At 41.4% G+C, this 24884-nt stretch overlaps 1 protein-coding gene and 1 pseudogene across 3 annotated transcripts in view; both read left to right on the top strand.

Annotated features, from left to right (window-relative positions):
• The first annotated feature begins 925 nt into the window (after positions 1-925).
• The window catches only part of TOX2 (TOX high mobility group box family member 2), a 250921-nt gene continuing 226962 nt past the window's right edge, over positions 926-24884 (top strand). For all 3 annotated transcript variants that reach the window (XM_044447516.1, XM_044447515.1, XM_044447514.1), the window contains exon 1: positions 926-1097. In XM_044447516.1, the coding sequence (XP_044303451.1) occupies positions 996-1097 (102 nt within the window). In that variant the 5' untranslated portion in view covers positions 926-995. The remainder of the gene's footprint in view (positions 1098-24884) is intronic.
• On the top strand, positions 20699-23459 carry LOC123032029 (annotated as a pseudogene).

Raw genomic sequence — 24884 nt, 5'->3', positions numbered from 1 at the left:
TGGGAGGCAGATGCGGTTCCTCAACGATGGGGATTTATCGTGGATGGAAAGTCCCAGCCTAGTTTCTCTGAAGTAAGGGAAATCCCGCTTACTATCTATAAAGGAAATCTCAGCTCTGAGTTTGGAGCAGAGCGCGAGCCCTTTGGAGAGAAGTCATGGGAAGGAGGCAAAACAGGGTTTGGGACACGCCCCCCCCCAACCCCAGCTTTGCTCCTCCCCGCCTGTGTGGGGCTGTGCTGCTGGGAGCCGCAGCAGGTCCAAAACTATGAAACTCCGTCCACCGAGTCCCTCTTCCGCGTCCTTTTTCGCGGAGCCAGGTCCAACCTTCCGGCAGAGTTTTACCCTTCTTTTTGCAATCCGCCAGCAATTCTCCGGGTTAGAGTGGGAGACCTTCCCAGCGGCGTCTCTAACCGGGGAAAGGCGAGTGGGAGAGGAGCAGCCCCGAGAAGGGGGGGATCTGCCCGAAGCCGCCCCCTCCGCCCTCGAAGGGGCGAGCGAAACACGGGGCAGGCTGCCGCCCCCTCTGCGCTCGCCCTCTGCCTGCGGAGGGGCCGGACGTGCCAGGCCCTCTGCCTGCCCGCCCAGCGCGGGTTTGCATACGGGGCAGGGCAGTTCCCAGGCGCGCACGGGTGTGCGCGTCTGTTTGTGTGCATCGGTGACACCCGCCCGGTCTGTGGCGGTCCCAGCGCCCGCCCGAGAAGCTGTTGCAGCCCAGCCCAGCCCAGGCAGGTCCCAGGCGCTCTCCCCTCCCCCTCCCTCCTCCCCTCCCCTCCCCCACCCCCCGCCTCGGTGCCTGGAACAATAGAGTGCGAGAGGAGCCGGCTCTGGGCTGCGCGCCCTCCCCTTCTTCTCCCTCTCCCCGCCTCTCCTCCCCTTCCCTCTCGCCCGCCCCCGAGCCAGAGGCAGAGCCGCCGCTGCTGGAGGAGCCGGTTCCATGCCCGCTGGAGCCTCCTCTTGCCGCCGCCTCGTCCTCTGCTTCAGCGCGCAGTCCCGGCATGGACGTTAGGTTTTACCCTTCCGCCCCCACCGCCGTTGGTTCCTTGCCTGGGGCCGACCCCACTTGTTTGGGCCCCCTGGACTATTACCACTGCAACAAGGTAACGGGGAGGGACAGGGCAGTCGGCCGGGCAAGGGCGGAGGGCGCCGGCGGACTGAGGACGGTCCCGCGCTGCAGGAAGTCTTCTCCGCCGCTGGCCGGCCCGCCCGCCCGCCCGCCCGCTCGCGCTGCTCCTGCGCTCCCCTCGGGGAGCGGCGCACCTTTGCCCCGCGCTGGAGGAGGTCGCGCCGGCGCTGGCAGCGCCGCGCCACTCGCGCTGCGCCGCGCTCGCCCCGCGCCGCGCCGCGCCGCGCGGGACTTGTCACGGCCGGTCTGCGCTCCCGGCTCCGGGCAGGGCGAGGAGTTGGCTCTTTTGCGCTCCCCGCGCCTGCCTCTGCTCCTCGCGACTGCGGGGAGGCGGGGAGGAGCCGCGCAAGTGGCCCCGAAGTCCTGCGCCGAGATCGCCCGCTTGTTTGCCTGCTTGCTTGATGGCCAGCCGTAAACGGGCGGTCGGGGGGGAGCTCGCTCTTTAACGCCAAACAAAACATCAATGAGCCTGAAACTTCTCTTCTTTCTCTGGGGTGCAAAGTGTGGGAGGCAGCGAGCGAGCGGGTGGCTGCATCTTGCAGGAGGGAATTTCAAAACTGTTTTACTTCACAGCACCCAGGCTGCCGGCTTGGTGGAGCTGCGAAGCAATTCGCTTTCCCATCTTGGAAGCACAAGTGGGGGTGGGGGTAGGGTGGACGGACGGACGGACGGACGGACGGGGGATATGCGAGGCGGGTGGCGGGGGAGAGAGGCAGTTGGTTCTCCGTTGCGTCGTCACTTCAGACCCCGGATTAGACCTCTTAGTTTTGGTAAACACCATGATGTAGATGGAGGAAACCCAAATCTTAACACAGAAGTGTGCATCTCGTGTGGGGGAGGAGTGGAATTGCACGGGCTCGAGGGATTGCTCGTTGGAAGTGCTTTGCTTGCATGCCTGGCAATGGGTCCTGTTGGAAAATGTACAGGCTAGGGGAGAAATGCTTTAGGGTGAGTATACCCTCTCGGTTTATTACATCTAGGGCTTTCTTTGCCCAGAGGGAGCTGCATATGCTACCTTGGCCAGGCTGAAATTTGCTTTGTATGTCGTGGTTATAACTTAATAGCTTATACGTTATTGTTTTAGCTTTCCCCTCAACACAGGCTGCAGCAGGTTCTTCTCCTTGAGTTGCCAACCTCTTCCCTATTCTTTCCTTCTCCACAGCCCAGTTCTGTTAAATACAAAGGAGAGAAGTGGGTTATGTATATTTCATAAGATCTACAGCACAGCATGAAAACCTCTCTAACCTAGATTTGCCTTATTTGCTAATGCAAGAAAGTGCACTCTTGTAGTTGTGTTCGTGTGTGTGCACTTATGAGAGAGAGAAAATTTGCAGAGGATATTTGAAAGTGCGTGATGCTTTAGGCAGTAATCTTTCAACAGAGTAGAGTAAGAGGCTAAGGCAGTGATTAGTGTTAGTACTTCTCTGTGAGTACCAACAATTTTAGGCTTCAGGGCAACAATATAGCAACATTGTAACAATTCAAGAATTAACTTTTTAACCAAAGAATTCACTTGAAACTTTAGGTAATCTAATGAAGCACGATTATGTTGATGCTAGTTATTCTCGGATGCTTGCAGTTTTCTAAAAGTAAAGAAAGTTGTTGAGGCAGAGTTTCAGAGATTATTGTTTTTGTGGTATATTGAGTTTTCACAAATAACTTGGATTTGAATGCAGAAGCCTTCAACCCCATCATCAATTATAAACATTTAAAAACATGCAATGCTGGTTCAGACTTTTTAACATCATGATAGAGGTGCATATGCTTTCAAGAAACATTTAAAATCCATAATATGACTGTCCAATATATGCAGTCTCATTTGATATTTTGTTCCCTAAATGGAAGCAGTGTCAAATATTTATCATTTTATTATTAAAGCAACTATCATTTTCAAAATGTAGTGCATCATCTTAATCTTTGAAAGAGGAAATGATAATATTTAATCATGATCAAAGGATCATTTACTAACACGCAAAGCAAATTGGATGTTTAGAAGTATATATGGAACACCAGTATTTGGAGAAAAAGGAATGACTTAGAAAGTTCTTTTTGTTTTTTATTGGAAAATATATGACAAAAATCTATATAATATTTGTTCATCTGAAAATTTGCAGTAAACAGCACTGCAGTTTGCAGCTATCAAAAGGAAGAGATAAATACAGGAGAACTGTGACAACTTTGGATTCCAATGGAAAATCACAGCTTGATGCTCTCATCCCAGAAACTTTGACCATAGGTGGGCCATCAAGAAAACATTACTCAGAGGATGGACTTCAACCTTGCATATGAGTTGGCATTGCTGTGTTGTTAATTGCTAGTTTTAGATAATAAAAGGATGCTCATGCAGCCTTTCATAAATTATTGTTTCTTGCATTGCTAGGAGAGAGGCTGTGAGAATGGCAGTTCATGTCTGATAGGGCAAATTAGTTCATGTCTGATTGATAAGAGTCTGGACAAGGTGATGGTGAGGCGTACATACAAAATACTGACCACTGCCACCAGGTGCTGCTGTTGTCACTGTTACCAAGATCTTAAAAAATGAGAATGGAAAGTAGAGAAAACATTAAATAAATAAAAAGCCATATATATTTTCCACTCCCTTCAAATGCTGTTTACCTAGAATGGGCTAAATGTACTTGTACATGTGGAGCAAACCCCCAGTGCATAAATTGTATGTTGCCGTTGGAACTATTTTGTCAGAATCCATCTTTCTTCAATGTTGTCCCATCTTTTACGGAGATGCTTCACCAACCTAGGTGGGGAAGCTTTTGTTGTTGAAGGCCACCTTCCCTCAAGGATAGTCTGTTGGGACATGATGACAGTGCTTGGAACTCAGGTGGGAGCTAAAAGTGGATAGGCCAAATCTTTTTCATTTCTCCTTCTGTTTCCCTTTCCTCATATTTTGTTCCCTCTGCCCCAGGAGGCTTTTAGGGGAGAGACAGTTCTCTCTTGTCAGTGGTCTGATCACTTGCAGAGAGCTTTTCTTCCAACTTTCATCATTCTTTCTGTCCCTTCCTTTTCCTCTCCAGCTTCTTCTCACCCTTTGGATTCCTTCACCTTCATGACATTAATCTATGGGTCACAGGTTGTCCACCACAGCTTTAAAATATGCATATATTAAGATATATTTGGATTTCACCCCCACCTATGATAAACATTGCCATTTTGCTGAATACTGAAAAAGTGGACTATTAATAATTTTTATTTCCAATGTCACAGCATAAGAAATACAGGGGATACACTTTAGGAGTACTTTCTCTGTCTCCATCTCTCTCTGTGTGCATTCCTCTGTGTGTGTGTGTTTGTGTGTGTGTGTGTGAAAATTAAGTAGGAAAATCTTTAAGGAATTCACTTGGCTCCACCACGTAAATGTGATAAAAGAAATAAAGAGTTTCAATGCGAAAATGAGTTGGGGAGTGTTTGTGGCTGGTGAGTTGAGATTATAGAATGAGTAGCATCTGCTTCAGCTTTTTGTAATTAAAGATAACACTAGTTTGGAGGAGACTGATATATTGAAGGCCTAGTTATTGTCGAGACTACCACTGTCTGCCTGTCTTCTGTCTGTCCACCCATTCTTCCTTCCTCTCCCCCCTCCCCCAGCAGCTCAAATATGAAAAAGTCACCACATATATTTTCAAGCCCTGTGATTGAAGTTATTTTCCTTTTTCGTGGGTTCTTTTGTCAGCCAGTGGAGAAATTCTACAGGAAGAAGCATTTGTGTGCAGTGCCAGGCACTGGGTGTGTAAAGACCTGAAGGGAAGGCCGTTGCAAAAGCTCTACTTGCCATCCCCCAGCCAATTGCTGCTTCTGATACAGTCAGCCAGCTTGCTGAGGAAACACTATTTAGCTCAAAGCATTCTGAAATGTTAATGTAATTGTTTTGTGCACTTACCGAACATGATATTGTTATCATGAGATTTCCCATCTCATTTGTGCACTGCAGCAAGCCACAGTTGCACTTTACAGCCACTGAAGTACCTGTTATACATCACCATTTTCATTTTAAAGAGATAGGGGTGTTTACAAATAGGGCTTGTCTAATGTCTGCATAAATATTCAGTTATACTCTGTTTGCTGTGCTTTGGAATACCATCCAGTTGTTTGTTTGGAATAGCCCTTTGAGAGCTGATGCAGTATGGTGGCTAAGTATGAGTTCTGAACCAGGAAGCATGGCTCAGATTGCACTTAGCCACAAACTCAGTAGGCTGCTCTGAGGTGCAACCCTACGCGTGTTTGTACAGAAATTACTCCCAGAATTTGCCAGCCAGCTTAGGCAAGCAAGTATTTTTTTGGCCTCAACACCTAGTTAGTAAAATGAGGTCAGTAATCCTACCTACTCCACAGGTTTCCTGTGGGAGTTTCTGACCTGTGTGATATCCTTTGAGCACTGAACATTTGTCACAGGAAACTACCATGCGGGTTGTTCAACAAATAAACCAAATAATAAAACAAACCTGCTTTATTGATTCTTGCACTGGCACCCAGTGCTATAATAGGCTTCACACCTGTTTAACATGCAGCAAAATAGTAGATTGGGCCATAATTCACTGTTGCTTAAAGAGCTGCACTGACTGCTGGTTGGTTTCTGTTCTGTTCATAACATTGATTGGACCTGTAGAAACCTTATGGTCTAGAACTAGATGTGAAGGTCTGCCTGATTTCAGGCCAAAGCATTACATTTAATGACTGGCGATACATTACATTTTGCTGCTTCATCTGGTTCCCCTGTCTTTGGACCTGCAGCTGGGGGCTACAAGGGGTTGGCCATCTCTGTGAGAGTAACAGGACTGCAGAACTGCCTTTCCAGGAACACTTGGGAAAGTGCTAACACCATTAGTATTTAGGTGCCAAGCTAGAGTTTTGCTTGCCCTGAGGTATTTGAACAGCTTTGTTGTTCTGAGGCTCATGCATTGGTTTCCATTTAATTGTTTATTATCAGTCATACTTGATTTTTAATTGTTGATTATCATTCGGTGCCAGGCAAAGACCTTTTTATTTAAGCATTATTTTAATTGTTAATATTATTTTTTTATTTTATTCTTTTGGTCGACTCAAATTATATTGTTTTTATATTGTGATTATTTATTGTTGTGAGCCGCCCCGAGGCTTCAGCGAATGGGGCGGCACAGAAGCCTCCTAAATAAATAAATAAATAAATACTTTATTCTGTTAAGTTTAATATTTTATTTTATAAGCCACTTTGGAGACCTCACTACTGAAAGGCAGGACAAAATTTCTTGATTATTTCTTTTGAATGGACAGATACTCTCATTTATTCAGACTTAATGTAGTTTGTCCAACTTGCTTCCTATGTGGAGGTGATCTCAGTGTACAAAAAATAACATGTGTTATTTTATAAAAGATAAAACCATCTTTTCCCCCAGAGAATTTGTCCATGTCTGCAAGCTTTTTGTTTTATGCCTATTAAAGCCAAAACATAGTCTTACAGTTCAATGCATATACTTACGCACTTGCGTGCGTGCGTGCGCGCGCGCGTGCGCTCTCTCTCTCTCTCTCTCTCTCTCTCTCTCTCTCTCTCTCTCTCTCTCTCTCTCTCTCTCGTGATGCATGGCACATATTGAGAGAGTTTGTTTTTTCTCACTTGAAATCTGATATTTTAAGACTCAACAAAACCTGATAAAACTGATGCTCAATTTCCATCCCTTTTGTAGTATTTTATACATGTTCTTAAATGAACACACTTTGAAAGTGGAAAAAACCCCAGAAGCTTCAAATAGTCTTTTAAAATCCCACAAATCACATGTCTCTGGCAACCAAATTATGCATACGATACTTATGGTGAGTTTCGAATGTTTATACAACAGAAGGCCCAGTTCTAAATTCCTTACTTGGCCAAAGGTCTCATTGAAGAAAAGCAACATAGAAGGATTCTTGTGTAATTGAGGAATGTATAGCCAGGGAATGGTGGTAAATATATTACTGCTTGTGCTCTGCTGTTTTCTGATTTCTAGAGAAAACTTGTAAAAGTAGGCTTAAAGTCTCTGTTTTTGCAACTGTTAACACTGACTTTTTTGTTCTTCATTGTAGAGTAAGTTAAATTTAATGCTACATTTTAAAAGTTCCCAATGAGCATGATTATACAGAAATTCTACCCACACTGAATGGTGTGCTGCCTGTGCTTCTTTCTGTGCCGGTATGTTTTATTGCTGCCTGCTTATGTGCCCTGATGGCAGTGTGTCACAGTGTTAGTGGGACTTGTAAAAATGAGTAGGACTGGAAGTGACGCTCTTGTTTCATTTGGTGCCCAACTTGGTCAAGTGCATTGTCAGCACAGTGTGTATTATGCTACACTGGGGTGGAGGAATGGCACTCTGGTAGTGTGCTCATGTCTTCTTGAAAACTGTCTTCTTTCTGTAAGGAATGTTTTTTCCCTTTATGTTTAAAACAATTCCTATTGCTCGGTACGGTAATTTTAATTTAATGCTGCTAGTTTGTATCAGCTGCCTAGCAATTAGAGGTGGATGGATTTCCTCTGTTCTGTCTTGTGAGGCTGCTGTGGATTGGCGATGCACGATGCCCCAGTTTGCCCATCTTGCAATTGATCATAGGGATTTTCTTCAGCTGTGAATTTGCTGTTTTGTGTGCATGTGTATAGTAGATTGCTGCTTTCCACGTCTTATAATTCCTGTGTTTTATCTCTTCAACCATTACTGTGATCACCCCATTTATATCCCACACTTGCAAGGTGTTTTATCCCATTTTATCCTCTCAACAACCCTGTGAGGTAGGTTAGGCTGAAAATCAGCAACTGTCTGAAAGTCACCCAGTGAGTTTCATGGCTAAGTGGGGCCTAGAAGCTGCATTTCCCTAATCCCTGCCCAGTACACTAACCTCTACACCACATTGTCTCCACATTTGTATGGCTGATTTGGCATACTACAATACCATTTTAAAACATGTTGTGCATGGCTGCATTGGCTTCTATGGCAGTTCCATTTAGCCCACTCTGCTCTGCTCTGCTAGTGTTCATCATTGGTTCCCATTATGACCCCCTTGTTGATAATGGTAATCCCACATACTTCCCTTTGAATTATCACACTTCCTGCTATTGAATATGTGATTACTTGCAGCAGGTTGTGGTAACAGGAAAGTAAGTGCTTGTCATTTGGAAGCCTGGGTAAAAGAAAGCTAATGTGACTGGGCAGGCTCACACCATCAGACAGCTCTAATTTGATGCATTTGCAGGTAGACATTTTGAATATTCAAGCTGCAAGGGTAGCTTGTCATGTTGTGGAAACCCTTAACTCTTTAAGGTTAATTCTAATAACCTTAAAATTGGCCATCAGTTATTCAAGGGTTATTGAACCCTCAGGCAACCCATCCCACCAGGTAAGGATGACATGAGCCATATTTACTACTTGAATATACAAATCCTGCCCAACATTTGCTGCTGCCACCTCCTTGTGTGTATCTGAAAAAAGCAATGAAGGAGCTCTTAAGCATTTATATTCTTAATCAGATTAGCATGTTAGTACATTTGTGTACGTACAGAAGTAAAGGGCATATATTAAAACAATCTTTTAAATAATTCTGTTATTTTAATGATTTGGATAATGTTTAATTCTGTATTTTCCCTTTTTCCATTTTTAAGATTAATAAACATTTTGCTATAGTCAGAAAATACTTAGGCTGCAGTTGTAAGCACTTATGTAGGAGCAGGTCCCATTGAGCTTAATAGGACTTACTTTTGAGTAGATGTATGTAGGATTGTGCATGAGTCACTGGAGCTCAGGTGGATGCTAAGTCATATCAATATTTGTAGTTGTATGTTTGGGTTTTTTTGACAGAACTCATCAGAAATTGGTTTTGACCTATCGGTATAAAGGAGGGTCAATGTAATGAATAAATTTTTATGGAACATTCTGTTTTCTTTTGACTTTTACGTGCACGGTAAATTGCAGTAGTAAACACTTGCCTTTTCCTCCCTTGTATTTTATTGCATTGGCATGCAGGGAGATAAAATATTTTCTTTTTTTACTTTCCTGAGCTGACTCCTGAGCTGACAATTCTTTCTTTTGCTAATTTTGGTTGAGGAAGAAAATATACTTGCTAAATTTTTGATGTGGGGCCTCATTTGGTATCTGCTTTTGAATACTGCTCAATAAGATAAAAAACTTGTCATTCAAAAGTCTTTACATTCTAGAATTGTTTGAATCACTTGATGCGCCATCTCTTTCCTGCGGCATAAGCTTTGATGGTGTGCGCATTCCATCTGCATAATAGAAAGTGTTTGAAGCTTTCTTTTGCCAAAGGCTTTATTAAATCAGGGATTGAGAACTAAATAATGGATACCCATCCATTCATAGAAAACGTTGTTCTGGCTTTATGTGTGGAGATGAATCTTTATTGTAGTTACTTTTAGAATAATGGAGATATTTTGGACATGATGTAGACAATATGGCTGCCATAGCATGTTCTCATTAATTCCATTAAAAGGATGATACACTTACACTAGTTGTTTGTACTGTAATGAATAAGAAAGGATGGTAAAAGTATGCTTAGTAAATTAGACACTTTGCACATCCATTTTCTGAATTGCATTTAGAAACATGTATGGAGTGTGTTCTTTTACCTGATGGGCAATTTGTTTAACTTTGTGTGCTCCATGGAAACGATGTAATGGTCTGGAAACCTAAGTCCAAGCTGAGTATTTTAGATGTATGTGAGATATAAAACCTGTATTCCTTGTTGTAGAAATAGTTACATATTTTGCTACTCTCAAACTTGAAAAATGTGAGTTGGTCTCCAAATAATCTTTAAGGAAAGATTTGAGAATGGAGGAGCAATGAAATTTGCTCATTTCCTGTTGTTTTATCTCTGATCCTCTAATAGCTGCACAGAGAAGGGGACTGGAAGCACACTAACATGTAACAAAACCTGGGATCTTCAGAATTCTATTAGGTGCTTTTAGGCTAGGTGCTTTTAACCTCAGAAACCATGAGCAAGCCACCTATGTTGTAACACAAAGCTAAAGCATTTGTATTGTTACTGGTAGACTTAATTTTTATTTCAGCTGGAATAGCATAGATCAGCATTTCTTTTTCATTCTGAAAAGAGCGGCTGGTCAGAAGAGCCTTTTGCTTCTGGTATATACAGGGCATGGCTTTGGCATGGTTATAAAACTGAGCGTGTATATTTTTTCTTCTCATTCAGGGAGCTGTTATTGATGTAGAAGATTCTTCTGACCCATGCTGCCATCTTTTTGCACTGTTTATTTTTATCAAACTCTATGCACTTTTAAAGATTCTTCTATGGTAGGACCTAGAGGGCATGCCTATTCAACCAGTGCTTTTATTACGTTCCTGTATTAATCTGCATAAAATGTGTGCACAGAACATTTTGAATCTATATTCAGGTTATTCTAGCAGTAGCATTTTATTGTGAACTCACTGGGAGGGCTAATGTGCATGGAATGAGTTTTTCTCCCCATTTACCTTTTGTATTCATCTTCTTACAAATAAAGCTCGAAATCATTTTTTACTACAGTTTGGATTATATCTTTCAGTATAAATGAACCATATAATTGTGTTTTCCTAACAGCTCTGCACTAAAAATAAGTTATTTTGCTGTTAATGGTATTTTCCTAGAAATTTTAACATCCAGTGATCATGCTTTTGTTTGTAGCTCTTTTGTGCAACATTTTTGCTATATTCTTCCTGTGATAGTTTGAGGTTCCATAGCAGGACATAAGTATTCCTGTGACTCCAAACTTGAATTTACAGATCTGAATTTCTTTGATTTCAGAGTGCAGCAATAGCTTTGTACGTTGGGATCCATCGCTTTTTGCGGAGTATGCTCCAGGCCAGAGTAATGCCATGATAGGCTCTTCCATAGTGGACTCTGTTCCACACCATCTCTGAACTCACTGGCACGAGACTTGCATGTGTCCATGCACAGACAGTGAATAAAATGCTCTCCCGTGATGTTATGTGCAAAACAATGAAATAAAAATCACTTAGCAGAATGTCATCTCCCAAGTTTTCCTGAAAGCAAAAGACTCGGAAGTCTTGAGAAGCAGAACTGATTTGCCAGTCCCATCCCTGGCATCTCATGCCCAGGTTTGCTTCATCCCAGTGTCCATGTGCTGGCCATCCATGTCTGAGGAAGAGCCCCCTTTGGGCCTATAAGTAATATACCCTCTTCTAAATATCCTAGTGGGAGTAACACCAAGGGGCAGAGAACATCCCCCTTCTTCATGCCAGTGGCACAGCCCCACTCAGACTTCAGTGTCTGTGCCCTGAGCTTGTGAGAGGCATGAATCGGACTTAATTCCTGATCAAATGGTACGTTCCTTGTTAACACTTTCAGTGAACCTTAACATCATCGTATTCAATCTAGTTTCCAACTGTGCTGATCTGAGGGTTTTTTTAAAAAAAACAACAATAACAATGTGATCAGTCATAAAATCTGAACAGCTAGTCTAAATGTAGGGATGGTCAGGGCAGATCTAATCTGCTGCATGTCCATTTTTATATATGTTCATTAAAACCATTCAATCTGGTTTCCTTGCAGATTTTTTGTTCTTTGCTAGAAAAATAACACAGTTTAATCAAGAGTTAAACATTTTAGCAGATTAAAATTATGTATGTATGTATGTATGTATGTGGTGGTCCATTTATTTATTTAGTTTTCTCCCCTTCTACCATTTCAAGCTTTCTAGGAGTAGCTAGAAAGTGCAGAGCCTGCCATGCAGGTTGAAAATACTTGACAGTGTGGCTTTAGGTCATTACATCTTGTTTGTTCCTGTATAATTGTATGGGAAAAGATGCTCTCATTTACTGATGGGAGCAGCCATTTTTTCCCACAGATGAGAGGGAAACAGAAGTGGAAGAGACTGACTTCACAGGCCACTGGAGAATTGTGCTTGGAACTGTGCATTTTTGGTAGTGATTTACAGACCATCATAGTTATTTAAGGTTGGCTGCCATGTACATTTGGAGTGCACATTTATCTGCATGTTCATAATATCATAAGGCACTTAATACAGTACCTAGGACAGGGACACCAGCAGCCGTCAGGAGAAGTAGGTGACCGCTGACAGTTCTTGGACCAAAAGGTAAGAATGTGAGTTGGTTCTCTCCATAATTTGAAGAACACTTCTTTATATAATCCTTCTTTTCTTGGTATGTATCTGTTGGAGGGGATGATTTTATTGTGTTGTAAGCCGCCCCGAGGCTTCGGCAAGGGGCGGCATAGAAATGTAATAATGATGATGATGATGATGATGATGATGATGTACAGTGTTGCACGTGCATTTCTGCCACAGAAAAAAATTTCAGTGAAATCATATTGACCCTCTACTCCCAGGGTGGCTTTCATGGCCCAGGAACTTGTCTTCTTATCTTCAGAGGACTAGGTTTCTGAATTAATGGATCAGGAAGAAGGCTTGGTTACAGAAGGGTGTCATGAGATTTCAACCTTCTTAGGACCTAGTTCTCCAGGAGGTCTCCAGGGACAACTTTCTTACGTTCAAAGACTTGAGTCCTGAATTGAGCAGGGGAATGGACCCAGTGGCCTTCTAGGCTATTTCCATCTGTATGGTTCCATTATTCATTACCATCATCTGAGGACCCTAGTATTGAAGTTGCCACCATGCTCTAGCCACTTCTGTATCATCACTGCTTGGGGCTGCTGAAACAGACCAGGCCTTTTAAAGGGAAGAGATAAAATGTAAAAGGTTTAATCTGCCCAAAGGAAGCTGAAACCATATTTAAAGTTTGCAATCTGCTGCTTGTTGGACTGTTAAAAAGGCACAGTTGTTATCACTGGGAATTCTGCATGGTACCACTCCATTTCCTGCCTCTCCAGAAAAATTGACCAAGCTGAACTGAACTTGACCTAAGATCTTGGTAGGAGTGGGCCTCATAGTGCTCAGAGCAATGAACTAGATCTTAACATGAACATATATTCCTGTACAATGGAGCAAAGCAGTGACTGTAAGGGGAGGGAACAAATGACTGACGTAGTTCAATAACGACAAACATGGCAGCCAGCTTGGTGGGTGATAAAGTATTTCTGTCTGTAGACTGCTTTTTATTCTGTTTTTGTACTGGCCAAAAAATTGCTCATCTTCAAAGAGAAGACCTCTAATCTAGGTTCCAGTTATTTCATGTGGGCTTCTTCCAGCTTGATGCATGAATGCATTTTCAACTTGACATTAATGCAAGGTGAAATGATAATGTAGGCAAGTCCTCAAAATGTGACATCAACAATCAGATTTTGAGAGTGATGCAAGCAATATTACTCATGGAAGTAATACTAAAGTCTTCCATTTGCTGAATACTTACATGACCACTGTTATATATTTCATGTGTACCCCATCTGCATTGTTAGTTTGAGGTTTATTGAAATGATAGATTCTATTTTTACATAAACATGGAAATGGATTCTCCATAGCCTTCAGCCTAATTCTTTATATTGCATTGAATATTATCCATCTACAGCTATAACATTTTGAATAGATTGGATGACCTCTGCAGATATAATTAAACCATTTCATTGCTGAAGTATGATTTCATTTGAGCTCTATACATTATGTATCTATTAGGTAAATGCCAAATTACGGCCCAATACAGTATAGTAATTGTTATTGTGAAGTGATTACTTGAAAATTGGTTTGTACAGGCCAGTACTGCAAGCTATTTCTGAATAGCCTCATCAGAGGAAATCAGGTGGCTTTTAGTCCAAGGTGGTTTCATGACCTCCAATTAAAGCATGATCATATGAAGCTTGGATTGTATGAATGTACTATATTAAACAATGCTCCTTTTTCACTGTTTCTTGAAAATAACGTTTCTGTGGTGTGGTTATTACAAAGGCACAGGTGGGATTGGAATCAAAGTGCTGCAGTGTGGAATACTCCAGTTTCTAGTCAGTCAGTCAGGCTTTTCCCAGAAAGTCCATTCCCCCACAGTTTTCCTTCCCCTTCTCCAGCAGTCAGCATTTCATTGTTACTGAGCATGCTTGGTTCCCAAGGAGCTGTTTTGGGGTATTGTACCCTTAAGACTTCTTATTTGTATAAATCTTGGGGTTTCTCTGAGCCTTCTGATACCTCTCTTTTGGATATGGATGGTGCTGTTCTAACATTATAGGATCCACACTTGGAGAATAAGTTCCTTTTGTTCATGCAACTAGTGTGTCCAGACACATGACATGGCATCTCTTTTAACAGCTGTGTGAAAGAGGGACAGTTTGGGAGGTGCACCATTTCTTACCCTAGCATGCCAAGTTTACCTACCCAGTCTTCTGCTTAGCTGTTGAAGATTTGGGTACCCTGTCTTCCTAATCACCCATATATTTCAGTCTTTTGACCATTGAGAATCCTGGCTGGTTTTTATTATACTCCTGTTCCAGAGCTGGATTTATTTAGCTCAAAGATGCTGGTATAAAGATGCAGGCATGTATAACAGTGCTGGATTTCTTTTCTTCTTTTTAATGGGAAGTTTTTCAAAATGTGATATAAATTTTTCCACTCTTGGGAAGAAAATTGATGTCAGGAAAGATATCTGGCTCAAGGGTCCTCTTAAGATTGAATTATTAATTCAACAAGTTTCATGCTCTAGCCTCACACCATTCCATCTGGTCACAATCAGGCATGCCCCAGGGTTGTTTGCTGTAGACTGGTTGTACGATCTGGCTACTGCTCTGTGAAAAATAACTTCTTTTTAGCAGCTGCTATATTTTTATGAGTGCAAGGTTTACATCTCAGCCTTTTCTTTTTAAAATTCTGCTTTGCATTAATCTTGCTTTTGTGAACCAGACAAATGCCAAAGTGAAGCGAGTTCTATTAGCATGAGGTGATGAGTGCACACTTGGTCTGCACTTGTTTCTCTACCCTTCAGAAAAAAGTCATTATATTTCTATAAGCTTTCTTGGTTCTTTTTGCCTCGAGGTCACTGGGTTGTTCTGGTGAAGAAATACTGGCTTTAGTGCTGTGGAAACTTATTTTCATGTTTATGTCCTTTCAAAGAGAAGTAAAAATAGATGAAGCTTATTGGAGACAAGTGTATGTAGTTGTGTTGGTTATTTGGTATTCTGAGGATATAATTCCTTCTGAAGTTTCCAGTCCATTGGTTTTTGTTTTCAGTGCCTGTGAATATTTATGTAAACATATCTCAAACAAACACTGACTCTCCCATAGGGTCTAGTAGTGGGCAACTAATTAAACATAACAATTAGTGGTCTGAAGGATATCCTACATTCAAATGGATATCAGAGGCATATGAAGTCAATGAATGAAGGCATCTGAATGAGCATTGTTGATAGGCACAGTCCCCCTCCCCATGCTTGTGCATATGAAACACAATGAAAACAGTATTACATTGTGTCATGAGAAAAAAGTCTTGCTCACAAAACTTAGGATACCATCAGTGTGCTAGTTTTTGGGAGCATAGGACTATTGTACTTGATGTAATAACTAGTTTTGGGAGAGTTTGCATTTATTTCTTTTAAACATATTTTCTTCTGGTTGAAATAGCAAAACAGCGGAGAAATTTTATCTACCATATGTCTATTTTAATAGGCCTGCTTTGAATATAGTGATTTCATATTTCTTGGATATGCCATGGGATTGATTTCTAGATATCATATACCTAAAATCTCTTTATCTCAGCAAATAAATGCTGTCTATCTGAAAATTATTACAATTAAATGGCAAAGGGCAGGTATGTTGTTTGGAGGTGCTTCTGCATCGATCTTTGTCACTGGAGGCTCAAGTGTACTCATTGGCAGGGATGCCTATTACCAACGTTGTCCATTTCCAAATAGGGACAGTATAGCCATGGCGATCCATGCTCTGGTAGCTTTCCAATTAGACGACTACAGTATGTTGTATATGGATTTGCCTTTGTGCCTGCTTCAAAAGTTGCAGGTAGAGCAGAATGCAGCAGCTAGGATGCTCAGTGGGGCGCACATATACGTTCACATAATACCTGTGTTAAAAGACCTGCAACAGCTGTTGAGTAGCTGCTCAGCCAGGATCAAAGTTATGTTGCTGAACAACTTGGGATGAGGATATCTAGTGAACCACCTTTTTCGTTTATAAACTTAGTTGACTTAGAAGACTTTGATGTTGCCATGGAACATCTTGAGGCTGGGCCTCCCCAGTGCCCTCAACAGGCAGTTCAGGAAACAGAAAATGTGGTATGCTTCAAACACCTCCTGAAAATATACTTGTTTTCCTATGCTTTTTCTGACTTGTAATTAATTGCAATTACTCATATGATGCTCTACCTTAATATTTATTGTATTGTTACTAGAAGTTGTTTTAATAGAGTATTTAAATATGATTTTAATGTTTATTACTGAACTGCTTACAGATTTTATTGTATTAAGTGGTATGTAAGTATTACTCATGAATGGAGTTTGGGGAAAGGTCTTTGTGAAGGCTGAGAATGAGGCTTGGCTGCCTTTGACTGTATAGTTCAGGAAGAATGAAGATATTTCATTTTGAAGGAGTGGGAGAAGAAGAAATATTCAAGAAAAGCCCCAACTGTCATTAAAAGAGAGGGGGGAAAATCTCCCTTTACCTCTAAAAGTAATTCTTCCCTCAATATGTCAGGGACTTACTTGGCAATATTCTCATTTTAAACTACTTTGCTGCTTTCAAAAACAAGTGTTAGAAGAATGCAGAATGAAAAATATTAAACTTTGAGCTGTAGCAATGTCTGGCAGAAAGTCTCAGGATTGATGGTAGGGAGTGTTGGTTAAAGCGCAAATAGCACACCAACGCATAAATAAACAAATTGTCCCAAAATTAGTCATTTTATGAACTCTGTAACTTGTCAGTGAGATAATTTCTGCCTTAGTCACATTGTAATCTAGGTTCCCTCTAGCAAATGCATAGCATTGACATGTTGCTTCTGAACCTGACAAATTATTGAAAACCAAGGGCAAGATTGACTGGGTGCCAAGAAAACAGAAGCTGTGCTTTCACTAGGTGGTACAAATTTTTATGCCCAAGAGGGAAAAAGGAGAGTCTCCAGTTTCCTTTAAGACTGTACAGTCTAATGCTAGATTTTCTATTAATTTAATTGACATCCTGTGTTCCTATTTCAAGGTGGGAAATTAATTGTGGGAGACCATCTGTTTGAAAATTGGGTATTTATACTACTGCCTGGCAGTACAGCATGTAGTTTCTTTCCAATATCCAATTTAAATCAGATGGAAATGTTGGCCTTTGAGAATTATTATCAATCAATATTTCATTTTAGTAATGGGCTTGAGGAGAAAGAGAAGTATAATCTTTGCAGCTGCTTCTAACCCACAACTAAAAAAACCCCTGCCATTATAATGGCTGCAATTTGGCCTCCTTTCCTCATGCTCAGAAGGCTCCTAGTAAGTTTACGAAGAGCTCTAGAGGATTTTTCTTTAATGTTTACCTTGATTTGAAAGCAGAAATGCAGTTATTTGACCTGATTATACCACTGGCCTAATCTGATGAGGCTATAGGTGCATCAAAACATTCTACTAGTGCTTTATCCATTGAAGAGTTGTTTTCCCGCTTTTTCATGTAACTAAAGAGTTCGACTGAAGCTCTTTGGATGCCTTCATAATAGGAAAAAAGGAAGGATAAAAACCATACACATGCAAACATGTAAACATGTGATAGAAAGAGAGAAAAATGCACCTGGTGGAATGCTACTTATCCTGAAAACAATTTTAAACAAACAACAAGCAACAACAACTCCCGGTGGAATGCTACATATTCTGAAAACAATTCCAGACAAGAATGAATCAAGACCTCATGAAAAGGCTTGTACTGTTGAGATTATGAGAAGGCTGCTGTCAAGAAGGGCAGGAGCACATGTGCTGGTTCGTGCAACTCAAGTGTTCCTGGTGTGATAAACAACCCAGGGACATTCCTGCTCTTTTATTATTATGTCCAAATTGTTGGGGAATGACCAACCCCAATTTTAAACCCTATTGATTTCAGTTGCTGTAAGCATGACTAAGCCAGTATGGTGTAATGGTTGGACTGGGACTCTGGAAGTCCAGGTTCAGGTCCCCAGCTGGTCATGAAACCCTCTGGGTAACCTTGGGCTGTTTGCTGTCTCTCAGCAGTACTGTCTGGATACAACTCTTAACAATGCCTTAACGCCACGCTTTTTTGCAGATCAGTTGAGTTCTGTTTCTTTATGCATTGCTCCTACCCTTTTCTCTTAGGTTTCCAGGATGGTTTGTGTTTGCAGCTGTTTGCACTGACACATATTGCTATGAAAGTTCAGGTCTGTTGCTACCTGGAAGCCATACATGGTTCCTGCTTTTCAAGTTGCTTGGTCAGGGTTGTTTGACTCTAGTAGTCAGGAAGAACTGCTAAATTAGAAAAAAAATGCAGTGTCTGAAAATGGGTTTAAATCTTGGATTGTCATAATGATGCAAAAGGGTTGGGAGTAAGGCCAGTGACAATGTGACATCCCTTTCATTGAGATATGGAAATTATATAATTTATGTGAATGCTAAGTTTACTCTAGAAATTTGCCTCTTGCTGAGTCTTCTCAAGCATTTCAGGCAAAGGTGTCTCTTGATGTAGTGATTTGAGGAATAAAATTTGGACATAGAAACAGTAGCTGCAAGTGAAATTCAGCACACCAAAGTATATTTGATATGATTAATCTCATGTTTCAAGTTTCTCTTAAGAACTGCTCTCAGCTACTCAAAGATCCACTTTGGAAAGTTAGAGCTGTCGGCTTCTGTTTTGTGTGGAAAAACATTTTAAGGAGTTCAAATCATTAGTTGGGATTTGGGATAGTTACACTCAACTTATCCTGCAGGGTTGCTGTGATGATTAATGGACTAGGGAGGAGAGCTCTACAGATCCCTGAGCTCCTCAGAGGGAAGAGTGCAATAAAATGTAACGTGTACTAAGAAACAATGCATACTTTTGTGGAGTATTCACTCTTCTCAAAGAATTTGCAAGGCCTTAAACTTTGGATTTGGTGTGCTTTCAGTATAATTTGATGGAGTAGCCTATTTCTATTCTGGAGACTATATTTATGCTAAAACTCACCTGAAATAAAGTAAGGACTTACTAATGCTGCACAGATTTACAGTACAGGAAAGTGTTTCTGTGTAGGAAATTGGTAACATTTAACATGACCTTGAGTTGAAGAAAGTATGTGAAACATGGGATAGTTAAAAGTTTAAGAGTTTGTCTTTATGTAATCAGTCAATGACTCAGCCTAGTTGTAAGGAAATCCCATTGAATTTGCCTACAACTTTCTTTCTTCCCAGGTCTTTCCTAAGGCTGTACACCAGGTTAGGTGTCCTCAGTCTCATCCTGCTTGGCAATTACAGTTGTATGTTCAGCAGACCCTTGAAAGGAAGCTATATGATTAACAGGGCCTCATTGTGATATTTTATTCTGTTTCACGAGAGTTCTGAAACTGAGCCCTTTTCAGAAAAGGCCAGTCATGGTTACACTCACTGCAGTCACCTCATCACACTCCCAGCTTGCTTCAGAGCTCTGAACAACTCCATTTTATTTAAACCTATCAGCCCTTTGAGAATTGTGGCTAGTGAGAGTTTTTAGTACATTCTGTACATTGTCACCATGGATCTTCATACTGGCAGGGGTTGTGTATTCAATTAATTTGATTGGCAGCTAACTCTCCAGGTATCTTTGGGAGTAACTGCCTTGTAGCATCTTGCCTTCTCTGACTAAGTTCTGCATCCCTCATACTTGTTTGCAGTGTGTTGGTTAAGATTGGTGAATGCACATCCAGAACTCACAAGGGAGTCAATTCATCAGGCTGTCTCTGTCTTCCTTGCAACTCATAACTTCCCCTTTCCTCCAGACAATGATTGCTTGCTCATATTTATATATTGTCCTCAGGCTAGAAAGTCTAGATATCTTTTCTGTGACTACTGATTCATTATTTTTTGATGGTGCCTTTTTAACCTCATGCAATTGTCAGTTGATAGAGTATTTCCAAATATGGTATATTTGGTCTAGTAATACAAAATTGTAGCTTGCAAACATGATATTTGGCATAGAGAAGGTTATAAACTGGTGCTAATAAATGGCATCATTTTGAGCTGGTGGAGTTACTTAGTTTTCCCAACAGGGATGATTTGATCCTGATACCTTAATGATGTCTTTTATTGCATTAGGTAGTTTTTCTAACCTGAGAAATCTGAAGAAGAGATGTTTAGAAATCCTCCTTTGTAATAATAATTTAGCAATACTTAGAAACTTTGAATTGACTGATAGCATGACCAGTGGAGCTCTGAGAGCTGCAATTGTGACCTAAGGGGGAATTATCTTATACCCCACACCTGCCAAGCTCATACAGCCTGGGCTGTGTATAGCATGCCAGCTATGCAATTGGTCAGCCAGTTCCTTGATTAAAGACATTTCTGCAGCCTTTGTGGGGCCAAGAATCTCAGGGTCTTAATGAAGGACCCAGTGGAATGCTGTGTATGGCTGGCACATTGTGCTTGGCCTGGAGATTGTGCGGTGTTGGTCCCCATTTGAAGGAAACCTCTGTTACTTAGTTTTTATGTGAGATTTATATCCCCATTAACAGAGGACCAAGGCCTTGGAGTATTCATATGATGGTGTACCATGGGGAGAAAGCGGTAAGTATTAAGATGGACTGTGTCTCTGAAGGAAATTATGGTCTTTGGTGCTGTTTCCCATGAATGATTAAGCAACATGTTAAAAATAGAGGTTTCAGGATAAAAACTGGAATAAAGGTATTTTTAATTACTGTTTCAAAGTTCTGTGGAGCAAAACACATTTTCTGAAAATTTGCCTCCAGATCTCACAGTATGATTCACCATATCATGCGAGAGAGAGTGCCCGGAAGGGCTGTTCTAGCTTGGGAAAGATCTCAGCAGGGCTGGAGAAGGCTGTTACAGACTCTCTGCCAGTCAGATTACATATTGCCAGACTGGGTTGCTGTTGGTGTTGAAGCCCTTCCCTGTTCCATGCATTCTATGATTTCATGAAAGAAAGCTGGTAATACTTGCTTAAGTCAAACACAGTCATGCTGAAAGTAATATGAAGTTACAGCTCCTGAAAACATGGGTTAAACTTGATTGTTTTGACTTCTAGGATTTTAAAATGCTGGATTAAAGGGGCATTCAAACCTGCTGATAAGGTTATGCCACAGTGGAGCAACTCTGTGTAGATTTCAAGCAGGTTGCTTTTGGTGGTGGTTTGTGATCAGAAGCAGAATTTCAGGGATTGGAAGGAGGAGGAAAAAAGGGAAAACTTAGGGACCATTCAAAACAAGTTATGTTCTTTAAAGAACATCTTCCTGTATAATTTATAAATAATGCTATTTTTAGAAGGCCATTAAAATTTTTCTCCTTCCCTAGCACATAGAGAGGCCAGTTTGGAATTAAGCAGAACTGACTGAGAAGAGTTTTCTCTTGTCCTGTTAAAGTAGAGAACCTTTACAGGTAATACTTTAAAGGAATGATTGAATATATGGCATTAGTTTTAATACACCCTTTGCAAATAGATACACTCTCCTATAGAAAGGGAACTGGAGATTATATTTGGGTATATATTTATTATTCATTTTGTGGCTGGTGTTTCATTTATAATGAGTATAACCATTATATCTGCCTTGTTAATATTAATAATCTTAGGCAAGAAAAATAACAGCATTGTAATTCTCTCTACTAGGGACTCTTGTTTTAATGCACTTTGGGGGGTTTTATTATTTGAGTGCAGAGCTCATTTGTTCTCTGGAGCAAATATAAAACTCCATCAGACTAAATGCTGGGAACTGACAGTTTGATGTTAGGATTAGCATCAGAAGCATATCCCTAGGGGCCTAGTGAAAAATGTGGTCCTCTGTTTCTGTTTTCTACACTCTTGTTCCTCATTCTTTTCCCTGCTCACTCAGTAATGGAGGTGGTATTATGTATCACCTTAGTGACTTGGTTGGTATATTTTCATGCACATCTAATGTGCAAGGTGTTTCTGGCTTATCATGCTACCTTCTTGTTCTCCAAGGAAAAGACTGCAGGTCTTCACCCGCTGGTATAACTTGGGGAGTGAGCTTTGTAATTTTAGCTTTGGAGAGACAAAGACAACTTGGAAATGATGCTAAGCACAAATTTGTTCCTTCTGGTTTGTATACTTCAAATATTTATTAAACTGTCATCTACATACACTGTGTGCTCATGTAATGTACAAAAGCTGTTGGGGGCACTCTCATACAAGTAACTCAAAATATGAATTTATCCTTTTTCTTGCGAAATCGAGGACAAAATATTTTTCACACAGACTTGATGCTACGCTGGAATCACATGACAATAGATCGAGGTGTGTGGGTGCGCACACATGCATGCCTATTTAAATGGCTTACTGGTCTTCATGAGGCCCCATCAGTGAGTGTTTTCAAGCAAAGACTGGACAACCACAGGTTGGGGATTACAGGAGCACAGCCAGCTGGAGCAGGGGGTCAGACTAGATGGCCTGTGAGGCTCCTTCTGACTCACTTTTTCCCCTATGTTTCTCTGCTTCATGCATACACAATAAATGGAGTGGGCCAGGCTGGGCTTTGAACTTTCTTCCATGGGCTGGGCGAGGGGGGGTGGTGGCTGGGAAGCAGCTCTTCCATGCAGCAATAATGAAGAAGTCACTGTTGCTATGCGGTGCGGGGGAACAGCTACAACCAGTGTGAATGCACGTGCATAGCACCAATACCCAGATGTAGGAGGAGGAGGAGGTGTTCCCACCATAATCTTTGCCTGGACAGCAGCTGATTGTGGCTGAGCTCCCCAGACCACCAGTCTCCACCCACCCAGTGCAGCCCCACTACCCTTGCTTCATAGACAAGGATGACTGGGAGGACCTCATCCACCTGGCCAAGCTGGCTGAGAAGGCTGACGGTTATGATGACATGGTTGAGTCAGTGTGGAACGTGGCCAGCATGGATGTGGAGCTTACTGTTGAGGAAAGGAAGCTGCTGTCCTTTGCATGCACAAATGTGGTACTAGCAGAGCTTCCTGGAGGATAATCAGTAGCATGAAGCAGGAGGAAAACACAGGTTTAGAAGACAAACGGAGGATGATCTGAGAGTATCTGCAAATGGTTGAGACAGCTAATCTGGATTCACAAGACAAGCATCTCATTCCAGCAGCCAGCACTGGTGAATCCAAAGGTTTATATTGGTATCATAAAATGGGAGGGAACCTCCTCAGGTATCTTGCCAGATCTGCCAGAGGAAATGGCAGAGAGGAAGCTACTGAAAGCTGTTTGGTAGCTTATAAAGTTGCTGGTGATATTGTAGTGATAATAATTCTGCCAACACTTCCCATCCATTTAGGACTTGCCCTCAACTTCTCTGTTTTCTAAGAAATACTGTTGAATCAGCCGGTATTAGCCAACTGTCAGTGGACCAAGTCAGACATAACTCTTGTTGTGTTCTCGAGCCCCATTCCTGAGGCTGGCTATAGCTGTTTCTTTACAAAAATCAGCTAGGGGTGCTCCAGGTTGGATTGGAACTATGATGCATTTTAACTGTGTCCAGTAGTGTGTTTTTTCTAAAATCAGGCTTCCCCTGATTTTTTTTAAGCTGTAATATAAAAAAAATCAGAAAATAACTGCTTTGGAGGCTGCAGCAATGCTAGAAAGTTGAGCAGTGACATATTCTTGGTTTGTGAATGTGTGTTAGGAGCTTTATGTATATGTTTGATTCATAGCTGTATCCATGGTGGGTTGACAACAAGGTTCACAACGTTGTTGGCAGAAACTGGCTGCCTTCAGTCTATCCTAGGAAAATTAGAAGGCAGGGAAGAACCCTAACCAAAACCAACATTGTAGAATAAATGAAGGACTTCATCAGTAAAAGACCTATTTAAAATAGGATCTCCTGGCTGTTCAATGCTAGACCAAATCTTGTCCCAGCAGATTATTGTTTATTGTATTCATTGGCCACCTTTTGAATTGTCCAAGACAGCAAACATAATATAGAATTAGGATTCAGTCCTGCTGGGGTGACCAAGAGTACTGTTATCACTCATTCCCACCATTAAAATTGTGTTCTAGCATCCAAAAATCTTGAGATAGAACGATGAGGTGTGTAAAAAGACATAGCATTCTGGGTCCCTCTGTGGCAATTTCATTCTAATAAACTGAACTTTTCAGGCATTCTGCTTTTATTATTTCTTTCCAGGATCATCTCATCAGCATGCTTCCACACTCCTCAAATCTGGCTGAATTTTGCTGCAGATGTCAACTTTGTACTCAGAGCCTAGATCTTATGTAAACAGCAACTCCTTCCCCAGAGCAAATGTTACACCATATGCAGGGATGGTTGAACCTTGCATTAGCTTGATTTTCAACTTGTGGACTAGAAGCAACGTATCTCTTTTTGTTTCCCCCATCATCTGAGACCCTTCTTGATGGGGTTTTTTGCTTAGCAAATAAAGAAAAGGAATAGCCTGAATTTCTATTCCCATACGTTATTTGCAGCTGTGTTTTCCAAATGAACAGCAAGAGTAGGAAACATGTTATTATATAAAACCATATTATATTATACCATATAACCCCCATAGACATCTATCTGGCCTTGTTTCCAGATTGTACAGTGTGAGGCACCACCAGCATGTCAACAACTACCATACATAATCTAACAAACCTTGCTGTTGTATTAGTTCCTGGAGATTGCTTTGCATCAGCTGTCAAACTGCATTGGTGTGATTGCTCAGGTTAACTATGGCAATGGTCATTCATGGTTCTGGAGCTTGATGAAATACACAAATTTGTGGTACACAGGCA

Source organism: Varanus komodoensis, unplaced genomic scaffold, assembly GCF_004798865.1.
Source record: "Varanus komodoensis strain SLA01 unplaced genomic scaffold, ASM479886v1 scaffold52, whole genome shotgun sequence".
Lineage (NCBI taxonomy): Eukaryota > Metazoa > Chordata > Lepidosauria > Squamata > Varanidae > Varanus > Varanus komodoensis.
Note: the sequence above shows the minus strand (reverse complement) of the source record. Positions and strands in the feature narration are given on the sequence as shown.